At 46.0% G+C, this 18,853-nt stretch overlaps 1 protein-coding gene across 1 annotated transcript; it reads left to right on the forward strand.

Moving 5' to 3' along the window:
• Window positions 1-18,007: 18,007 nt before the first annotated feature.
• On the forward strand, window positions 18,008-18,529 carry LOC119741415 (galanin receptor 2b-like). The gene has a single exon (XM_038217159.1). The coding sequence runs from the start codon at window positions 18,008-18,010 to the stop codon at window positions 18,527-18,529; it is 522 nt and encodes a 173-aa protein (XP_038073087.1).
• The last annotated feature ends 324 nt before the right edge of the window (window positions 18,530-18,853 follow it).

The following is an 18,853-nucleotide window of genomic DNA, read 5'->3' on the forward strand; positions in this document are numbered from 1 at the left end:
CCGCGACACGAACTTCGTATATCGCGGTCTAAAGGTACCTTAACCTGGGAAGTTCTGCACAAACTATACCTTTTTCGGAAGCTTGTGATGAGGCCAACAAGCTGGCAAAAGGACAGGTCTTGAAAACCAGTGGTTGCTGAGAAAATTAAGATATAGCGCATCAATGCCAGTAGTACCCTATGTGCAGTCAGTCTTACAGCAATGCCTGCAAGCGCCCGCGACACGAACTTCGTATATCGCGGTCTAAAGGTACCTTAACCTGGGAAGTTCTGCACAAACTATACCTTGTTCGGAAGCTTGTGATGAGGCCAACAAGCTGACAAAAGGACAGGTCTTGAAACTCAGTGGTTGCTGAGAAAATTTAAGATATAGCGCATCAATGCCAGTAGTACCCCTATGTGCAGTCAGTCTAACAGCAATGCCTGCAAGCGCCCGCGACACGAACTTCGTATATCGCGGTCTAAAGGTACCTTAACCTGGGAAGTTCTGCACAAACTATACCTTGTTCGGAAGCTTGTGATGAGGCCAACAAGCTGGCAAAAGGACAGGTCTTGAAACCCAGTGGTTGCGGAGAAAATTTAAGATATAGCGCATCAATGCCAGTAGTACCCCTATGTGCAGTCAGTCTTACAGCAATGCCTGCAAGCGCCCGCGACACGAACTTCGTCTATCGCGGTCTAAAGGTACCTTAACCTGAGAAGTTCTGCACCAACTATACCTTTTCGGAAGCTTGTGATGAGGCCAACAAGCTGGCAAAAGGACAGGTCTTGAAATCCAGTGGTTGCTGAGAAAATTTAAGATATAGCGCATCAATGCCAGTAGTACCCTATGTGCAGTCAGTCTTACAGCATTGCCTGCAAGCGCCCGCGACACGAACTTCGTATATCGCGGTCTAAAGGTACCTTAACCTGGGAAGTTCTGCACAAACTATACCTTGTTCGGAAGCTTGTGATCAGGCCAACAAGCTGGCAAAAGGACAGGTCTTGAAACTCAGTGGTTGTTGAGAAAAATTAAGATATAGCGCATCAATCCCAGTAGTACCCCTATGTGCAGTCAGTCTAACAGCAATACCTGCAAGCGCCCGCGACACGAACTTCGTATATCGCGGTCTAAAGGTACCTTAACCTGGGAAGTTCTGCACAAACTATACCTTGTTCGGAAGCTGTGATAAGGCCAACAAGCTGGCAAAAGGACAGGTCTTGAAACTTAGGGGTTGCGGAGAAAATTTAAGATATAGCGCATCAATGCCAGTAGTACCCCTATGTGCAGTCAGTCTAACAGCAATGCCTGCAAGCGCCCGCGACACGAACTTCGTGTATCGCGGTCTAAAGGTACCTTAACTTAAGAAGTTCTGCACAAACTATACCTTGTTCGGAAGCTTGTGATGGGCCAACAAGCTGGCAAAAGGACAGGTCTTGAAACCCAGTGGTTGCGGAGAAAATTTAAGATATAGCGCATCAATGCCAGTAGTACCCTTATGTGCAGTCAGTCTAACAGCAATGCCTGCAAGCGCCCGCGACACGAACTTCGTATATCGCTGTCTAAAGGTACCTTAACCTGGGAAGTTTTGCACAAACTATACCTTGTTCGGAAGCTTGTGATAAGGCCAACAAGCTGGCAAAAGGACAGGTCTTGAAACTCAGTGGTTGCTGAGAAAATTTAAGATATAGCGCATCAATGCCAGTAGTACCCCTATGTGCAGTCAGTCTAACAGCAATGCCTGCAAGCGCCCGCGACACGAACTTCGTATATCGCGGTCTAAAGGTACCTTACCTGGGAAGTTCTGCACAAACTATACCTTGTTCGGAAGCTTGTGATAAGGCCAACAAGCTGACAAAAGGACAGGTCTTGAAACTCAGTGGTTGCTGAGAAAATTTAAGATATAGCGCATCAATGCCAGTAGTACCCCTATGTGCAGTCAGTCTAACAGCAATGCCTGCAAGCGCCGCGACACGAACTTCGTATATCGCGGTCTAAAGGTACCTTAACCTGGGAAGTTCTGCACAAACTATACCTTGTTCGGAAGCTTGTGATGAGGCCAACAAGTGGCAAAAGGACAGGTCTTGAAACCCAGTGGTTGCGGAGAAAATTTAAGATATAGCGCATCAATGCCAGTAGTACCCCTATGTGCAGTCAGTCTTACAGCAATGCCTGCAAGCGCCCGCGACACGAACTTCGTCTATCGCGGTCTAAAGGTACCTTAACCTGAGAAGTTCTGCACCAACTATACCTTTTTCGGAAGCTTGTGATGAGGCCAACAAGCTGGCAAAAGGACAGGTCTTGAATCCAGTGGTTGCTGAGAAAATTTAAGATATAGCGCATCAATGCCAGTAGTACCCCTATGTGCAGTCAGTCTTACAGCATGCCTGCAAGCGACCGCGACACGAACTTCGTATATCGCGGTCTTAAGGTACCTTAACCTGGGAAGTTCTGCACAAACTATACCTTGTTCGGAAGCTTGTGATCAGGCCAACAAGTTGGCAAAAGGACAGGTCTTGAAACTCAGTGGTTGTTGAGAAAATTTAAGATATAGCGCATCAATCCAGTAGTACCCCTATGTGCAGTCAGTCTAACAGCAATACCTGCAAGCGCCATCGACACGAACTTCGTATATCGCGGTCTAAAGGTACCTTAACCTGGGAAGTTCTGCACAAACTATACCTTGTTCGGAAGCTGTGATAAGGCCAACAAGCTGGCAAAAGGACAGGTCTTGAAACTTAGGGGTTCCGGAGAAAATTTAAGATATAGCGCATCAATGCCAGTAGTACCCCTATGTGCAGTCAGTCTAACAGCAATGCCTGCAAGCGCCCGCGACACGAACTTCGTGTATCGCGGTCTAAAGGTACCTTAACTTAAGAAGTTCTGCACAAACTATACCTTGTTCGGAAGCTTGTGATGGGGCCAACAAGCTGGCAAAAGGACAGGTCTTGAAACCCAGTGGTTGCGGAGAAAATTTAAGATATAGCGCATCAATGCCAGTAGTACCCTTATGTGCAGTCAGTCTAACAGCAATGCCTGCAGCGCCCGCGACACGAACTTCGTATATCGCTGTCTAAAGGTACCTTAACCTGGGAAGTTCTGCACAAATTATACCTTGTTCGGAAGCTTGTGATAAGGCCAACAAGCTGACAAAAGGACAGGTCTTGAAACTCAGTGGTTGCTGAGAAAATTTAAGATATAGCGCATCAATGCCAGTAGTACCCCTATGTGCAGTCAGTCTAACAGCAATGCCTGCAAGCGCCCGCGACACGAACTTCGTCTATCGCGGTCTAAAGGTACCTTAACCTGGGAAGTTCTGCACAAACTATACCTTGTTCGGAAGCTTGTGATGAGGCCAACAAGTTGGCAAAAGGACAGGTCTTGAAATCCAGTGGTTGCTGAGAAAATTTAAGATATAGCGCATCAATGCCAGTAGTACCCCTATGTGCAGTCAGTCTTACAGCATTGCCTGCAAGCGACCGCGACACGAACTTCGTATATCGCGGTCTTAAGGTACCTTAACCTGGGAAGTTCTGCACAAACTATACCTTGTTCGGAAGCTTGTGATCAGGCCAACAAGCTGGCAAAAGGACAGGTCTTGAAACTCAGTGGTTGTGAGAAAATTTAAGATATAGCGCATCAATGCCAGTAGTACCCCTATGTGCAGTCAGTCTAACAGCAATACCTGCAAGCGCCATCCCGCGACACGAACTTCGTATATCGCGGTCTAAAGGTACCTTAACCTGGGAAGTTCTGCACAAACTATACCTTGTTGGAAGCTGTGATGAGGCCAACAAGCTGGCAAAAGGACAGGTCTGAAAGTTAGGGTTCCGGAGAAAATTTAAGATATAGCGCATCAATGCCAGTAGTACCCCTATGTGCAGTCAGTCTAACAGCAATGCCTGCAAGCGCCCGCAACACGAACTTCGTGTATCGCGGTCTAAAGGTACCTTAACTTAAGAAGTTCTGCACAAACTATACCTTGTTCAGAAGCTTGTGATGGGCCAACAAGCTGGCAAAAAGGACAGGTCTTGAAACCCAGTGGTTGCGGAGAAAATACAAGATATAGCGCATCAATGCCAGTAGTACCCCTATGTGCAGTCAGTCTAACAGCAATGCCTGCAAGCGCCCGCGACACGAACTTCGTATATCGCGGTCTAAAGGTACCTTAACCTGGGAAGTTCTACACAAACTATACCTTGTTCGGAAGCTTGTGATGAGGCCAACAAGCTGGCAAAAGGACAGATCTTGAAACCCAATGGTTGCGGAGAAAATTTAAGATATAGCGCATCAATGCCAGTAGTACCCCTATGTGCAGTCAGTCTTACAGCAATGCCTGCAAGCGCCCGCGACACGAACTTCGTCTATCGCGGTCTAAAGGTACCTTAACCTGAGAAGTTCTGAACCAACTATACCTTTTCGGAAGCTTGTAATGAGGCCAACAAGCTGGCAAAAGGACAGGTCTTGAAATCCAGTGGTTGCTGAGAAAATTAAGATATAGCGCATCAATGCCAGTAGTACCCCTATGTGCAGTCAGTCTTACAGCAATGCCTGCAAGCGCCCGCGACACGAACTTCGTATATCGCGGTCTAAAGGTACCTTACCTGGGAAGTTCTGCACAAACTATACCTTGTTCGGAAGCTTGTGATAAGGCCAACAAGCTGACAAAAGGACAGGTCTTGAAACTCAGTGGTTGCTGAGAAAATTTAAGATATAGCGCATCAATGCCAGTAGTACCCCTATGTGCAGTCAGTCTAACAGCAATGCCTGCAAGCGCCCGCGACACGAACTTCGTCTATCGCGGTCTAAAGGTACCTTAACCTGGAAGTTCTGCACAAACTATACCTTGTTCGGAAGCTTGTGATGAGGCCAACAAGTTGGCAAAAGGACAGGTCTTGAAACCCAGTGGTTGCGGAGAAAATTTAAGATATAGCGCATCAATGCCAGTAGTACCCCTATGTGCAGTCAGTCTTACAGCATTGCCTGCAAGCGACCGCGACACGAACTTCGTATATCGCGGTCTAAGGTACCTTAACCTGGGAAGTTCTGCACAAACTATACCTTGTTCGGAAGCTTGTGATCAGGCCAACAAGCTGGCAAAAGGACAGGTCTTGAAACTCAGTGGTTGTTGAGAAAATTTAAGATATAGCGCATCAATCCCAGTAGTACCCCTATGTGCAGTCAGTCTAACAGCAATACCTGCAAGCGCCATCGACACGAACTTCGTATATCGCGGTCTAAAGGTACCTTAACCTGGAAGTTCTGCACAAACTATACCTTGTTGGAAGCTGTGATGAGGCCAACAAGCTGGCAAAAGGACAGGTCTTGAAAGTTAGGTGTTCCGGAGAAAATTTAAGATATAGCGCATCAATGCCAGTAGTACCCCTATGTGCAGTCAGTCTAACAGCAATGCCTGCAAGCGCCCGCAACACGAACTTCGTGTATCGCGGTCTAAAGGTACCTTAACTTAGAAGTTCTGCACAAACTATACCTTGTTCAGAAGCTTGTGATGGGGCCAACAAGCTGGCAAAAGGACAGGTCTTGAAACCCAGTGGTTGCGGAGAAAATACAAGATATAGCGCATCAATGCCAGTAGTACCCCTATGTGCAGTCAGTCTAACAGCAATGCCTGCAAGCGCCCGCGACACGAACTTCGTATATCGCGGTCTAAAGGTACCTTAACCTGGGAAGTTCTACACAAACTATACCTTGTTCGGAAGCTTGTGATGAGGCCAACAAGCTGGCAAAAGGACAGATCTTGAAACCCAATGGTTGCGGAGAAAATTTAAGATATAGCGCATCAATGCCAGTAGTACCCCTATGTGCAGTCAGTCTTACAGCAATGCCTGCAAGCGCCCGCGACACGAACTTCGTCTATCGCGGTCTAAAGGTACCTTAACCTGAGAAGTTCTGAACCAACTATACCTTTTTCGGAAGCTGATGATGAGGCCAACAAGCTGGCAAAAGGACAGGTCTTGAAATCCAGTGGTTGCTGAGAAAATTTAAGATATAGCGCATCAATGCCAGTAGTACCCCTATGTGCAGTCAGTCTTACAGCAATGCCTGCAAGCGCCCGCGACACGAACTTCGTATATCGCGGTCTAAAGGTACCTTATCCTGGGAAGTTCTGCACAAACTATACCTTGTTCGGAAGCTTGTGATAAGGCCAACAAGCTGACAAAAGGACAGGTCTTGAAACTCAGTGGTTGCTGAGAAAATTTAAGATATAGCGCATCAATGCCAGTAGTACCCCTATGTGCAGTCAGTCTAACAGCAATGCCTGCAAGCGCCCGCGACACGAACTTCGTCTATCGCGGTCTAAAGGTACCTTAACCTGGGAAGTTCTGCACAAACTATACCTTGTTCGGAAGCTTGTGATGAGGCCAACAAGTTGGCAAAAGGACAGGTCTTGAAACCCAGTGGTTGCGGAGAAAATTAAGATATAGCGCATCAATGCCAGTAGTACCCCTATGTGCAGTCAGTCTTACAGCATTGCCTGCAAGCGACCGCGACACGAACTTCGTATATCGCGGTCTTAAGGTACCTTAACCTGGGAAGTTCTGCACAAACTATACCTTGTTCGGAAGCTTGTGATCAGGCCAACAAGCTGGCAAAAGGACAGGTCTTGAAACTCAGTGGTTGTTGAGAAAATTTAAGATATAGCGCATCAATCCCAGTAGTACCCCTATGTGCAGTCAGTCTAACAGCAATACCTGCAAGCGCCATCGACACGAACTTCGTATATCGCGGTCTAAAGGTACCTTAACCTGGAAGTTCTGCACAAACTATACCTTGTTTGGAAGCTGATGATGAGGCCAACAAGCTGGCAAAAGGACAGGTCTTGAAAGTTAGGTGTTCCGGAGAAAATTTAAGATATAGCGCATCAATGCCAGTAGTACCCCTATGTGCAGTCAGTCTAACAGCAATGCCTGCAAGCGCCCGCAACACGAACTTCGTGTATCGCGGTCTAAAGGTACCTTAACTTAAGAAGTTCTGCACAAACTATACCTTGTTCAGAAGCTTGTGATGGGGCCAACAAGCTGGCAAAAGGACAGGTCTTGAAACCCAGTGGTTGCGGAGAAAATACAAGATATAGCGCATCAATGCCAGTAGTACCCCTATGTGCAGTCAGTCTAACAGCAATGCCTGCAAGCGCCCGCGACACGAACTTCGTATATCGCGGTCTAAAGGTACCTTAACTGGGAAGTTCTACACAAACTATACCTTGTTCGGAAGCTTGTGATGAGGCCAACAAGCTGGCAAAAGGACAGATCTTGAAACCCATGGTTGCGGAGAAAATTTAAGATATAGCGCATCAATGCCAGTAGTACCACTATGTGCAGTCAGTCTTACAGCAATGCCTGCAAGCGCCCGCGACACGAACTTCGTCTATCGCGGTCTAAAGGTACCTTAACCTGAGAAGTTCTGAACCAACTATACCTTTTTCGGAAGCTTGTAATGAGGCCAACAAGCTGGCAAAAGGACAGGTCTTGAAATCCAGTGGTTGCTGAGAAAATTTAAGATATAGCGCATCAATGCCAGTAGTACCCCTATGTGCAGTCAGTCTTACAGCAATGCCTGCAAGCGCCCGCGACACGAACTTCGTATATCGCGGTCTAAAGGTACCTTAACCTGGGAATTTCTGCACAAACTATACCTTGTTCGGAAGTTTGTGATAAGGCCAACAAGCTGACAAAAGGACAGGTCTTGAAACTCAGTGGTTGCTGAGAAAATTTAAGATATAGCGCATCAATGCCAGTAGTACCCCTATGTGCAGTCAGTCTAACAGCATGCATGTCTGCAAGCGCCAGCGACACGAACTTCGTGTATCGCGGTCTAAAGGTACCTTAGCCTGAGAAGTTCTGCACAAACTATACCTTGTTCGGAAGTTTGTGATAAGGCCAACAAGCTGGCAAAAGGACAGGTCTTGAAACCAAGTGGTTGCGGAGAAAATTTAAAATATAGCGCATCAATGCCAGTAGTACCCCTATGTGCAGTCAGTCTTACAGCAATGCCTGCAAGCACCCGCGACACGAACTTCGTATATCGCGGTCTAAAGGTACCTTAACCTGGGAAGTTCTGCACAAACTATACCTTGTTCGGAAGCTTGTGATAAGGCCAACAAGCTGGCAAAAGGACAGGTCTTGAAACCCAGTGGTTGCGGAGAAAATTTAAGATATAGCGCATCAATGCGCGTAGTACCCCTATGTGCAGTCAGTCTAACAGCCATGCCTGCAAGCGCCCGCGACACGAACTTCGTATATCGCGGCATAACGGTAACTTAACCTGGGAAGTTCTGCACAAACTATACCTAGTTCAGAAGCTTGTGATGGGGCCAACAAGCTGGCAAAAGGACAGGTCTTGAAACCCAGTATTTGCTGAGATAATTTAAGATATAGCGCATCAATGCCAGTAGTACCCGATGTGCAGTCAGTATAACAGCAATGCCTGCAAGCGCCCGCGACACGAACTTCGTCTATCGCGGTCTAAAGGTACCTTAACCTGAGAAGTTCTGAACCAACTATACCTTTTTCGGAAGCTTGTAATGAGGCCAACAAGCTGGCAAAAGGACAGGTTTGAAATCCAGTGGTTGCTGAGAAAATTTAAGATATAGCGCATCAATGCCAGTAGTACCCCTATGTGCAGTCAGTCTAACAGCAATGTCTGCAAGCGCCAGCGACACGAACTTCGTGTATCGCGGTCTAAAGGTACCTTAGCCTGAGAAGTTCTGCACAAACTATACCTTGTTCGGAAGTTTGTGATAAGGCCAACAAGCTGGCAAAAGGACAGGTCTTGAAACCAAGTGGTTGCGGAGAAAATTTAAAATATAGCGCATCAATGCCAGTAGTACCCCTATGTGCAGTCAGTCTTACAGCAATGCCTGCAAGCGCCCGCGACACGAACTTCGTATATCGCGGTCTAAAGGTACCTTAACCTGGGAATTTCTGCACAAACTATACCTTGTTCGGAAGTTTGTGATAAGGCCAACAAGCTGACAAAAGGACAGGTCTTGAAACTCAGTGGTTGCTGAGAAAATTTAAGATATAGCGCATCAATGCCAGTAGTACCCCTATGTGCAGTCAGTCTAACAGCAATGTCTGCAAGCGCCAGCGACACGAACTTCGTGTATCGCGGTCTAAAGGTACCTTAGCCTGAGAAGTTCTGCACAAACTATACCTTGTTCGGAAGTTTGTGATAAGGCCAACAAGCTGGCAAAAGGACAGGTCTTGAAACCAAGTGGTTGCGGAGAAAATTTAAAATATAGCGCATCAATGCCAGTAGTACCCTATGTGCAGTCAGTCTTACAGCAATGCCTGCAAGCACCCGCGACACGAACTTCGTATATCGCGGTCTAAAGGTACCTTAACCTGGGAAGTTCTGCACAAACTATACCTTGTTCGGAAGCTTGTGATAAGGCCAACAAGCTGGCAAAAGGACAGGTCTTGAAACCCAGTGGTTGCGAGAGAAAATTTAAGATATAGCGCATCAATGCGGGTAGTACCCCTATGTGCAGTCAGTCTAACAGCCATGCCTGCAAGCGCCCGCGACACGAACTTCGTATATCGCGGCATAACGGTAACTTAACCTGGGAAGTTCTGCACAAACTATACCTAGTTTGGAAGCTTGTGATCAGGCCAACAAGCTGGCAAAAGGACAGGTCTTGAAACCCAGTATTTGCTGAGATAATTTAAGATATAGCGCATCAATGCCAGTAGTACCCCGATGTGCAGTCAGTATAACAGCAATGCCTGCAAGCGCCCGCGACACGAACTTCGTCTATCGCGGTCTAAAGGTACCTTAACCTGAGAAGTTCTGAACCAACTATACCTTTTTCGGAAGCTTGTAATGAGGCCAACAAGCTGGCAAAAGGACAGGTTTTGAAATCCAGTGGTTGCTGAGAAAATTTAAGATATAGCGCATCAATGCCAGTAGTACCCCTATGTGCAGTCAGTCTTACAGCAATGCCTGCAAGCGCCCGCGACACGAACTTCGTATATCGCGGTCTAAAGGTACCTTAACCTGGGAATTCTGCACAAACTATACCTTGTTCGGAAGCTTGTGATAAGGCCAACAAGCTGACAAAAGGACAGGTCTTGAAACTCAGTGGTTGCTGAGAAAATTTAAGATATAGCGCATCAATGCCAGTAGTACCCCTATGTGCAGTCAGTCTAACAGCAATGCCTACAAGCGCCAGCGACACGAACTTCGTGTATCGCGGTCTAAAGGTACCTTAGCCTGAGAAGTTCTGCACAAACTATACCTTGTTCGGAAGTTTGTGATAAGGCCAACAAGCTGGCAAAAGGACAGGTCTTGAAACCAAGTGGTTGCGGAGAAAATTTAAAATATAGCGCATCAATGCCAGTAGTACCCCTATGTGCAGTCAGTCTTACAGCAATGCCTGCAAGCACCCGCGACACGAACTTCGTATATCGCGGTCTAAAGGTACCTTAACCTGGGAAGTTCTGCACAAACTATACCTTGTTCGGAAGCTTGTGATAAGGCCAACAAGCTGGCAAAAGGACAGGTCTTGAAACCCAGTGGTTGCGGAGAAAATTTAAGATATAGCGCATCAATGCGCGTAGTACCCTATGTGCAGTCAGTCTAACAGCCATGCCTGCAAGCGCCCGCGACACGAACTTCGTATATCGCGGCATAACGGTAACTTAACCTGGGAAGTTCTGCACAAACTATACCTAGTTTGGAAGCTTGTGATCAGGCCAACAAGCTGGCAAAAGGACAGGTCTTGAAACCCAGTATTTGCTGAGATAATTTAAGATATAGCGCATCAATGCCAGTAGTACCCCGATGTGCAGTCAGTATAACAGCAATGCCTGCAAGCGCCCGCGACACGAACTCGTGTATCGCGGTCTAAAGGTACCTTAACTTGAGAAGTTCTGCACAAACTATATACTTGTTCAGAAGCTTGTGATGAGGCCAACAAGCTGGCAAAAGGACAGATCTTGAAACCCAGTGGTTGCGGAGAAAATACAAGATATAGCGCATCAATGCCAGTAGTACCCCTATGTGCAGTCAGTCTAACAGCAATGCCTGCAAGCGCCCGCGACACGAACTTCGTATATCGCGGTCTAAAGGTACCTTAACCTGGGAAGTTCTGCACAAACTATACCTTGTTCGGAAGCTTGTGATGAGGCCAATAAGCTGGCAAAAGGACAGGTCTTAAAACCTAGTGGTTGCGGAGAAAATTTAAGATATAGCGCATCAATGCGCGTAGTACCCCTATGTGCAGTCAGTCTTACAGCAATGCCTGCAAGCGCCCGCGACACGAACTTCGTCTATCGCGGTCTAAAGGTACCTTAACCTGGGAAGTTCTGCACAAACTATACCTTGTTCGGAAGCTTGTGATAAGGCCAACATGCTGACAAAAGAACAGGTCTTGAAACTCAGGGTTGCTGAGAAAATTTAAGATATAGCGCATCAATGGCAGTAGTACCCCTATGTGCAGTCAGTATAACAGCAATGCCTGCAAGCGCCCGCGACACGAACTTCGTGTATCGCGGTCTAAAGGTACCTTAACTTTTGAAGTTCTGCACAAACTATACCTTGTTCAGAAGCTTGTGATAAGGTCAACAAGCTGGCAAAAGGACAGGTTTTGAAACCCAGTGATTGCGGAGAAAATTTAAGATATAGCGCATCAATGCCAGTAGTTCCCCTATGTGCAGTCAGTCTTACAGCAATGCCTGCAAGCGCCCGCGACACGAACTTTGTCTATCGCGGTATAAAGGTACCTTAACCTGAGAAGTTCTGCACAAACTATACCTTGTTCGAAAGCTTGTGATGAGGCCAACAAGCTGGCAAAAGGACAAGTTTGATACCAGGTGGTTGCGGAGAAAATTTAAGATATAGCGCATCAATGCCAGTAGAACCCCTATGTGCAGTCAGTATAACAGCAATGCCTGAGAGTGCCCGCGACATGAACTTCGTATATCGCTGTCTAAAGGTACCTTATCCTGGGAAGTTCTGCACAAACTATACCTTGTTCGGAAGCTTGTGATAAGGTCAACAAGCTGGCAAAAGGACAGGTCTTGAAACTGAGTGGTTGCTGAGAAAATTCAAGATATAGCGCATCAATGCCAGTAGTACCACTATGTGCAGTCAGTCTAACAGCAATGCCTGCAAGCGCCCGCGACACGAACTTCGTATATCGCGGTCTAAAGGTACCTTAACCTGGGAAGTTCTGCACAAACTATACCTTGTTCGGAAGCTTGTGATCAGGCCAACAAGCTGGCAAAAGGACAGGTATTGAAACTTAGTTATTGCAGAGAAAATACAAGATATAGCGCATCAATGCCAGTAGTACCCCTATGTGCAGTCAGTCTAACAGCAATGCCTGCAAGCGCCCGCGACACGAACTTCGTATATCGCGGTCTAAAGGTATCTTAACCGTAAAAGTTCTGCACAAACTATGCCTTGTACGGAAGCTTTGTGATAAGGCCAACAAGCTGGCAAAAGGACAGGTTTTTGAAACCTAGTGGTTGCGGAGAAAATTCAAGATATAGCGCATCAATGCCAGTAGTACCCTTATGTGCAGTCAGTCTAACAGCAATGCCTGCGAGTGCCCGCGACATGAACTTCGTATATCGCTGTCTAAAGGTACCTTAACCTGGGAAGTTCTGCACAAACTAGACCTTGTTCAGAAGCTTGTGATAAGGCCAATAAGCTGACAAAAGGACAGGTCTTGAAACCCAGTGGTTGCGGAGAAAATTTAAGATATAGCGCATCAATGCCAGTAGTACCACTATGTGCAGTCAGTCTAACAGCAATTCCTGCAAGCGCCCGCGACACGAACTTCGTATATCGCGGTCTAAAGGTATCTTAACCTGGGAAGTTCTGCACAAACTATACCTTGTTCGGAAGCTTGTGATGAGGCCAACAAGCTGGCAAAAGGACATGTCTTGAAACCTAGTGGTTGTGGAGAAAATTAAGATATAACGCATCAATGCCAGTAGTACCACTATGTGCAGTCAGTCTAACAGCAATGCCTGCAAGCGCCCGCGACACGAACTTCGTATATCGCGGTCTAAAGGTATCTTAACCTTGGAAGTTCTGCACAAACTATACCTTGTTCAGAAGCTTGTGATGAGGCCAACAAGCTGGCAAAAAGACAGGTCTTGAAACCCAGTGGTTGCGGAGTAAATTTAAGATATAGCGCATCAATGCCAGTAGTACCACTATGTGCAGTCAGTCTAACAGCAATGCCTGCAAGCGCCCGCGACTCGAACTTCGTAATTCGCTGTCTAAAGGTATCTTAACCTGGGAAGTTCTGCACAAACTATACCTTGTTCGGAAGCTGGTGATAAGGCCAACAAGCTGGCAAAAGGACAGGTCTTGAAACCCAGTGGTTGCGGAGTAAATTCAAGATATAGCGCATCAATGCCAGTAGTACCACTATGTGCAGTCAGTCTAACAGCTATGCCTGCAAGCCCCCGCGACACTAACTTCGTATATCGCGGTCTAAAGGTACCTTTAATAATTGATGGAAGATTTTTGTCATCGCAAAGCTATGCTGATGTCGCTAATCTAAGCAGAGATGGGAATATTCTTAGCTCAGCAATAGACATATGGGAGGGTGGTACGGTACATTAGTCAACATTACACATGTAAATATTAACAAGGGCTGATCCAGAGTTTAGCTGGGGTGGGGGGGGGGGGTTGGGGGGTTGAGGCTGTCTTGGTGGGGGGGGGGAGCTGAAGGGCTCTCACAAGTGACAAATTGCCTTATTTGTTAACTTTTCGGTCACTGCCGGGGGGGGGGGGGGCTCCAGCCAAGACAGCAAAGTCACAGATTCTTGTCTCCTAAAGAGATAACGGTCGTGGGATTAGGTTAATTTTGCCCCATTCCTCCAATCATCGCAGTCAAAGAGATCATCCAGTGCACAAAGCTCAGTCTCTGTCATCTTTACAAGTCCATCGCTGACGAGGTCCACCTGCAGATCCACCGAGCCCTCCGGAAACACAGCCCAGCCAATCCCAAAATCTACAGACAAGATCGGTGCAGCCATCAACTCCCTTTGTCAAGACAAGTCCAATCACATCTTCTAAACTCACAAGGGCAGCACCACTTTGTCAAATGCAGACTTTATAATAACTGCAAGGTGTGGATATCCTTGACTTGGCCCATACCGTCCCTTTTGCAAGGCCCCCCACCATCCACCGAGAAGATGTTCCAACGCAAACCTATAGTGACCTTATAGTGACCTCCCCACTTCTACTTCTACGTGTACTCAGCTGCCAAGACTATCATAAAGTTGATCTCCAACCTTCCCTGGTTCTTGTAAGACCCTCACAAACTAAAAAAGAAAGAAAAAAGTCTCGTCTCTTTGTTTAATCTTAAACTGATTCTTTCAGGGTTAAATACAAAATGAACCACATACAGGTGAACCACGCTGATATAAAACTTATCTACTCTTGGGGCAGCCTCCATCCGAAGCAGTGAAAATGTAAACAGTTGCTCAACTTCAGTGGGAAAATAATTATTTGATAGTTGCATGTGTTTCTGTTGACTAATGTACCTCCCGTACGTCCATCGCTGAGCTAAGAATATTCCCATCTATGCTTAGATTAGTGACATAAGCATAGTTTTCCGATGACAAAATCTTCCATCAATTAAGTAATTTCAATATTTTACCCCATTTGTGTTTAAAAGTATGGATCCAACAGGCTAGAATGGATCACATCCATGTTTGTATTTTTATTTTCCTTTTATTTAACTGCCACTTAGACTAAAAACCCTCAAAATCTCTACTTATTGAAAAATGTATATATATTATTATATTTATCTGGGTATAGAGTCCGGCTCTGTAGACAGTTTCCATGATGATTCAAGGCATTTTTAGAAAGATAAATATATGAACATATACCATGTCAAGCTTAACCAAGATTGGTAAAGGTATGGCCATGTATCTGGAAGATGGACCTGACACCTACCAACCCAAAGGCTAAGAATACCAGAACCTGGATTCAGCAGGACGTTGTTTAACTTATTTAAACTGTATATCATTTTCAATTTGCCAAGACCTAACTCTCAAATTAGCTCATCAGAAATTGGACAATCATAACTTAACTTCTGTTTTATGATTTGGTTGCTTTCAAGACGAAAAGTAAGCTGAAATGTTAATGATGAGCAACTTTTCGGAATTTTTTTTCTAAATAAACATGTATATATATTTCGTGTGACCGTAGCGCCCTCTATAGTTGGTTTCCATGGCAACCAAAGATATTTTTGAAAGACCTTTTCATAAAGAAAAAATGTGCTGAGTTTGATTAAGATCGGTCGAGGTCTGCTCAGGTTATGGCATTTTGTTTCGTCCCCTGCCAAACCTAGTGCTAAGAAAATGCCTTCTGAGCTCAATCAGAGGGAATTCCAATAATTGGCCTCCTGAGAAAGAGCATCCCTAAATTTTTACTGTTAACATCTTTTTTCCTATTGGGGACATGCCAAGGATAAAACATATCAGAGGCGGTGGGTTCTGGGGGGGGGGGGTTGCACTGGGACCCCCATAGCCCATGGACTATTGGGGGTTCGATGCCCAGGTTGTCAACAAAAAACATTTTGGTCAGAGCGGAAAGGGTGGGGAGGGTGACTGACGACGACACGTGACTTTTGACGTCACCACCCTTTGCAACCAGAGGTTTATATTATATCATAAATTCCCTGCTTGATAAGTGCGAGCCAGTTGCCCAGTCGGTAGAGTTGCGCGCTCCGATCATCAATCTCGGGGTTGGGGGTTCGAGCCCCAGGTTGTCCCCAACAACATTCATGTTTTTTTCTTCAGAATGGGGATGGGCGACTGACGACGACACGTGACTTTTGACGTCACCACCCTTTGCAACCGGGGGTTATATATATATTATAAATTCCCGGCTTGATAACTGCGAGCCAATAGCCCAGTCGGTAGAGTGGCACTATCACATCATCAATCTCGGGGTTTGGGTTCGAGCACCAGTTGGTCACCAACCATATTTAGCTGTTCCCAATTTCAATTGGGAACAGCTCTTGTTTTCGTTAAAGTTTTTTTTTTCCTTTTTTTTGTGGCTTTTTCGCAAAATTTGCAAAAAAGCCTTTCTTTTTGTTCTGATTGAGTGGTCGGGCACAACCCGACCACTCTCTGTTATTGTTCTGGTCAATCTTTGTTTTTTTTCCGGACAATACTTCTCCGCGGGTTTTCTCCCTAAACGGTATACGGTATGAACTTGTAACTTTCACTATATATCGACCCTCATCCGAAGTGGTGCATATTACTCTGACGTCATGATGACGTCATCGGGTGTCAAATTACAAGCGATTTTAGCTGAAAAGGGTCAAATTACCTTCACCCATAACTCTTGAACAAAATAATCAGTGATGTTTATATTCTGTAATAAGATAGACCATGAATTGATAAATATTTCTTTTCGTGTACGTGAACTCACTTGACCCCTTCTTCGGGGTCAACCGGAAGGTTAAAGTTAGGTGAATTCAAAATGAAGACTTTAGCTTGAAATCAAAACAAAGCAAAATTTCTTCCATACATTTTACGGTATGATCATAAAACCTAGTGTGAATTTGTACCACGTTACGAAGATACTATAGAGTTTGTTACGTCATCATGACGTCATCAGGTATCAAATTACAAGTGATTTAAGGGAAAATTTTGACGAAATAGTTTGCGCTATATCTTTTGAACTAAATATAGTATCGTGTTAGTTTTTCAGTGAGGTTGTAGACTATGCTGTGAGAAACAATTCTTGTCCCCGGACACAAAACCGCTTGACCTTCACTTCCGGTGTTACGGAAGTGCAATAAAAACCGAGAATAACTCAAAAGGGGAAGCATTTTACTACACACAAATCAGACGATAATTAACACTGTACATGATTGTATTACAGAACATTGTACAAATACCCTCTTCACAAGCGGACTCGGTCCTGGAGGATCTGCACCTGCTGTAAGCAATTTGTTTTCGTGGGAGAAAGGGGGCCGTATCATAAGTCCGACGCCTCATAGGTCCGACCGTACTCCGACGCCTCATAAGTCCGAAATTTCGGACTTATGAGGCGTCGGACTTATGAGGCATAAAATTTATTTATTCCGCCTCATAGGTCCGACGCCTCATAAGTCCGACGCCTCATAGGTCCGACAACAGAAAAACGAGGCGGCGTTTAATTGTCGGACTTACGAGGCGTCGGACCTATGAGGCGTCAGATCTATGAGGCGTCGGACTTATGAGGCGTCGGACCTATGAGGCGTCGGACTTATGGGCCTTTATTTGGTTAGGGGATGCCATTTTGTCGGACTTATGAGGCGTCGGACCTATGAGGCGTCGGACTTATGAGCGGACCCCGGAGAAAGAGAGGCTCGGGGGAAATAACACGCACGGCTGAAGGATCGCGACAGGCCTAGCACCAAAATGAAAGCACCTTACTGCAACACGTTCACCTTACCTGTATTTTATTAAGGCGACTACTCTTGGCCGAACGGGCTTCTTGGTTTATCATTCATCACTTCTTGCTATCCCTACGTTTTGTAGCGCCCTCTTCGGTGACATGTAAAACGAATGCCGGTGACTTTGGTGCCACCAAGCGGCGTAGGAATCACCGATTCACGGGCGTGGCCAGACCAATTTGCTGAGGTACGGTTGTGGGGGAGGGGTACACAAAATGTGGAGACTGACCACTTCTCCCTGAAACCTAGTCAGGAATTTTGTCCTATATGAGCTAACTTTATTAACCTCTTTGGTTATTTTTGCGATTCGATTAATAATATTCTGAAGATTAATATCAGAATTATAACTTGCTTTTCTTTTTATCCCCCATAGGATTCGCAATTTCCGTGCCACCAGGTGTTGCAGGCGACCTGCTGTGCCGTCTACTGCTGTCCAAGTTCCCCCTCTGGACCAGCTTCATCGCCTCGGTGCTCACTCTGACTGCGTCACCTTAGAGAGGTACTCAAGCATCGTGCCACCCCTTCCGCTACGAGGCGCTCTTCACCCCCCGGAAAGCCATCGGCATGATCATTTGCATATGAGCCATGGCCGTGCTCATGAATAGTTATTTCTTCTACATATTTTACAGCGACAGCGGCCGATGCATCATCCAGTGGCAGAGCACGTCCTGGCGAACCTTTGTGGGCGTGGCCAACTTCTCGGTCATTTACATCTTCCCGCTGAGACTGATGGGCTTCTCCTATTGGCGGATCATGCGTAATTTGCATAAAAGCGCCATGAATATGCGCCAATCAACGTCGTCGAATGGTACGGATAACCAGCTGTCAAGGGATCTCCTCACCGCGCGCAAGAAAGTCGTCAAGATGCTGCTCACGGTCGTGGTGACTTTCGCCGTCTGCTGGGCCCCAAACCAGTTCATGTTCTTCGCCTACATGTGCGGCTGGAACCTGGACTTCTCTGCCTGGTATTATCACGCCAGCGTACTGCTTGCGTTCTGTAACTCGTGCATGAACCCGATCATTTATGGATTTAAGAGCAAGCAATATCGTGGAGCGCTCAAGAGGCGCTTGGCTGTAGAAACAAAGTCGGGGTTCGTGCAGATATAGTATGTAGCATAACAACCTTTGGTGGTGGTACCGCAGAGATAAGAGGCTGTCCGGAAGACCAACGGAGGACTACATCAGGCCAGGTGAAACAATAAATAATCATTTGTGGTTGACAAACCACATGGAGCTTGGTTCGCCTGAATGATACACCATAAAGAAGCAGAGCTAGCGCAAAAGACCACATTGGAAAAACTGAAGTGTTTTTATTTTTATATTTAAAGTCACGGTCGACACATCATGAATATGCACTTGTGATTTGAAGCTTGCTTTGCACAGTACTTTAATTTGTGCACAATGAAAACCACGCAATCGCTTTTTAAAGGG

Source organism: Patiria miniata, unplaced genomic scaffold, assembly GCF_015706575.1.
Source record: "Patiria miniata isolate m_02_andy unplaced genomic scaffold, ASM1570657v1 HiC_scaffold_5, whole genome shotgun sequence".
Classification (NCBI taxonomy): Eukaryota; Metazoa; Echinodermata; class Asteroidea; order Valvatida; family Asterinidae; genus Patiria; species Patiria miniata.

Coding starts and splice junctions, on each gene's coding strand:
- LOC119741415 (XM_038217159.1), top strand. CDS start 18,008: ATGGCCGTGCTCATGAATAGTTATTTCTTCTACATATTTTACAGCGAC.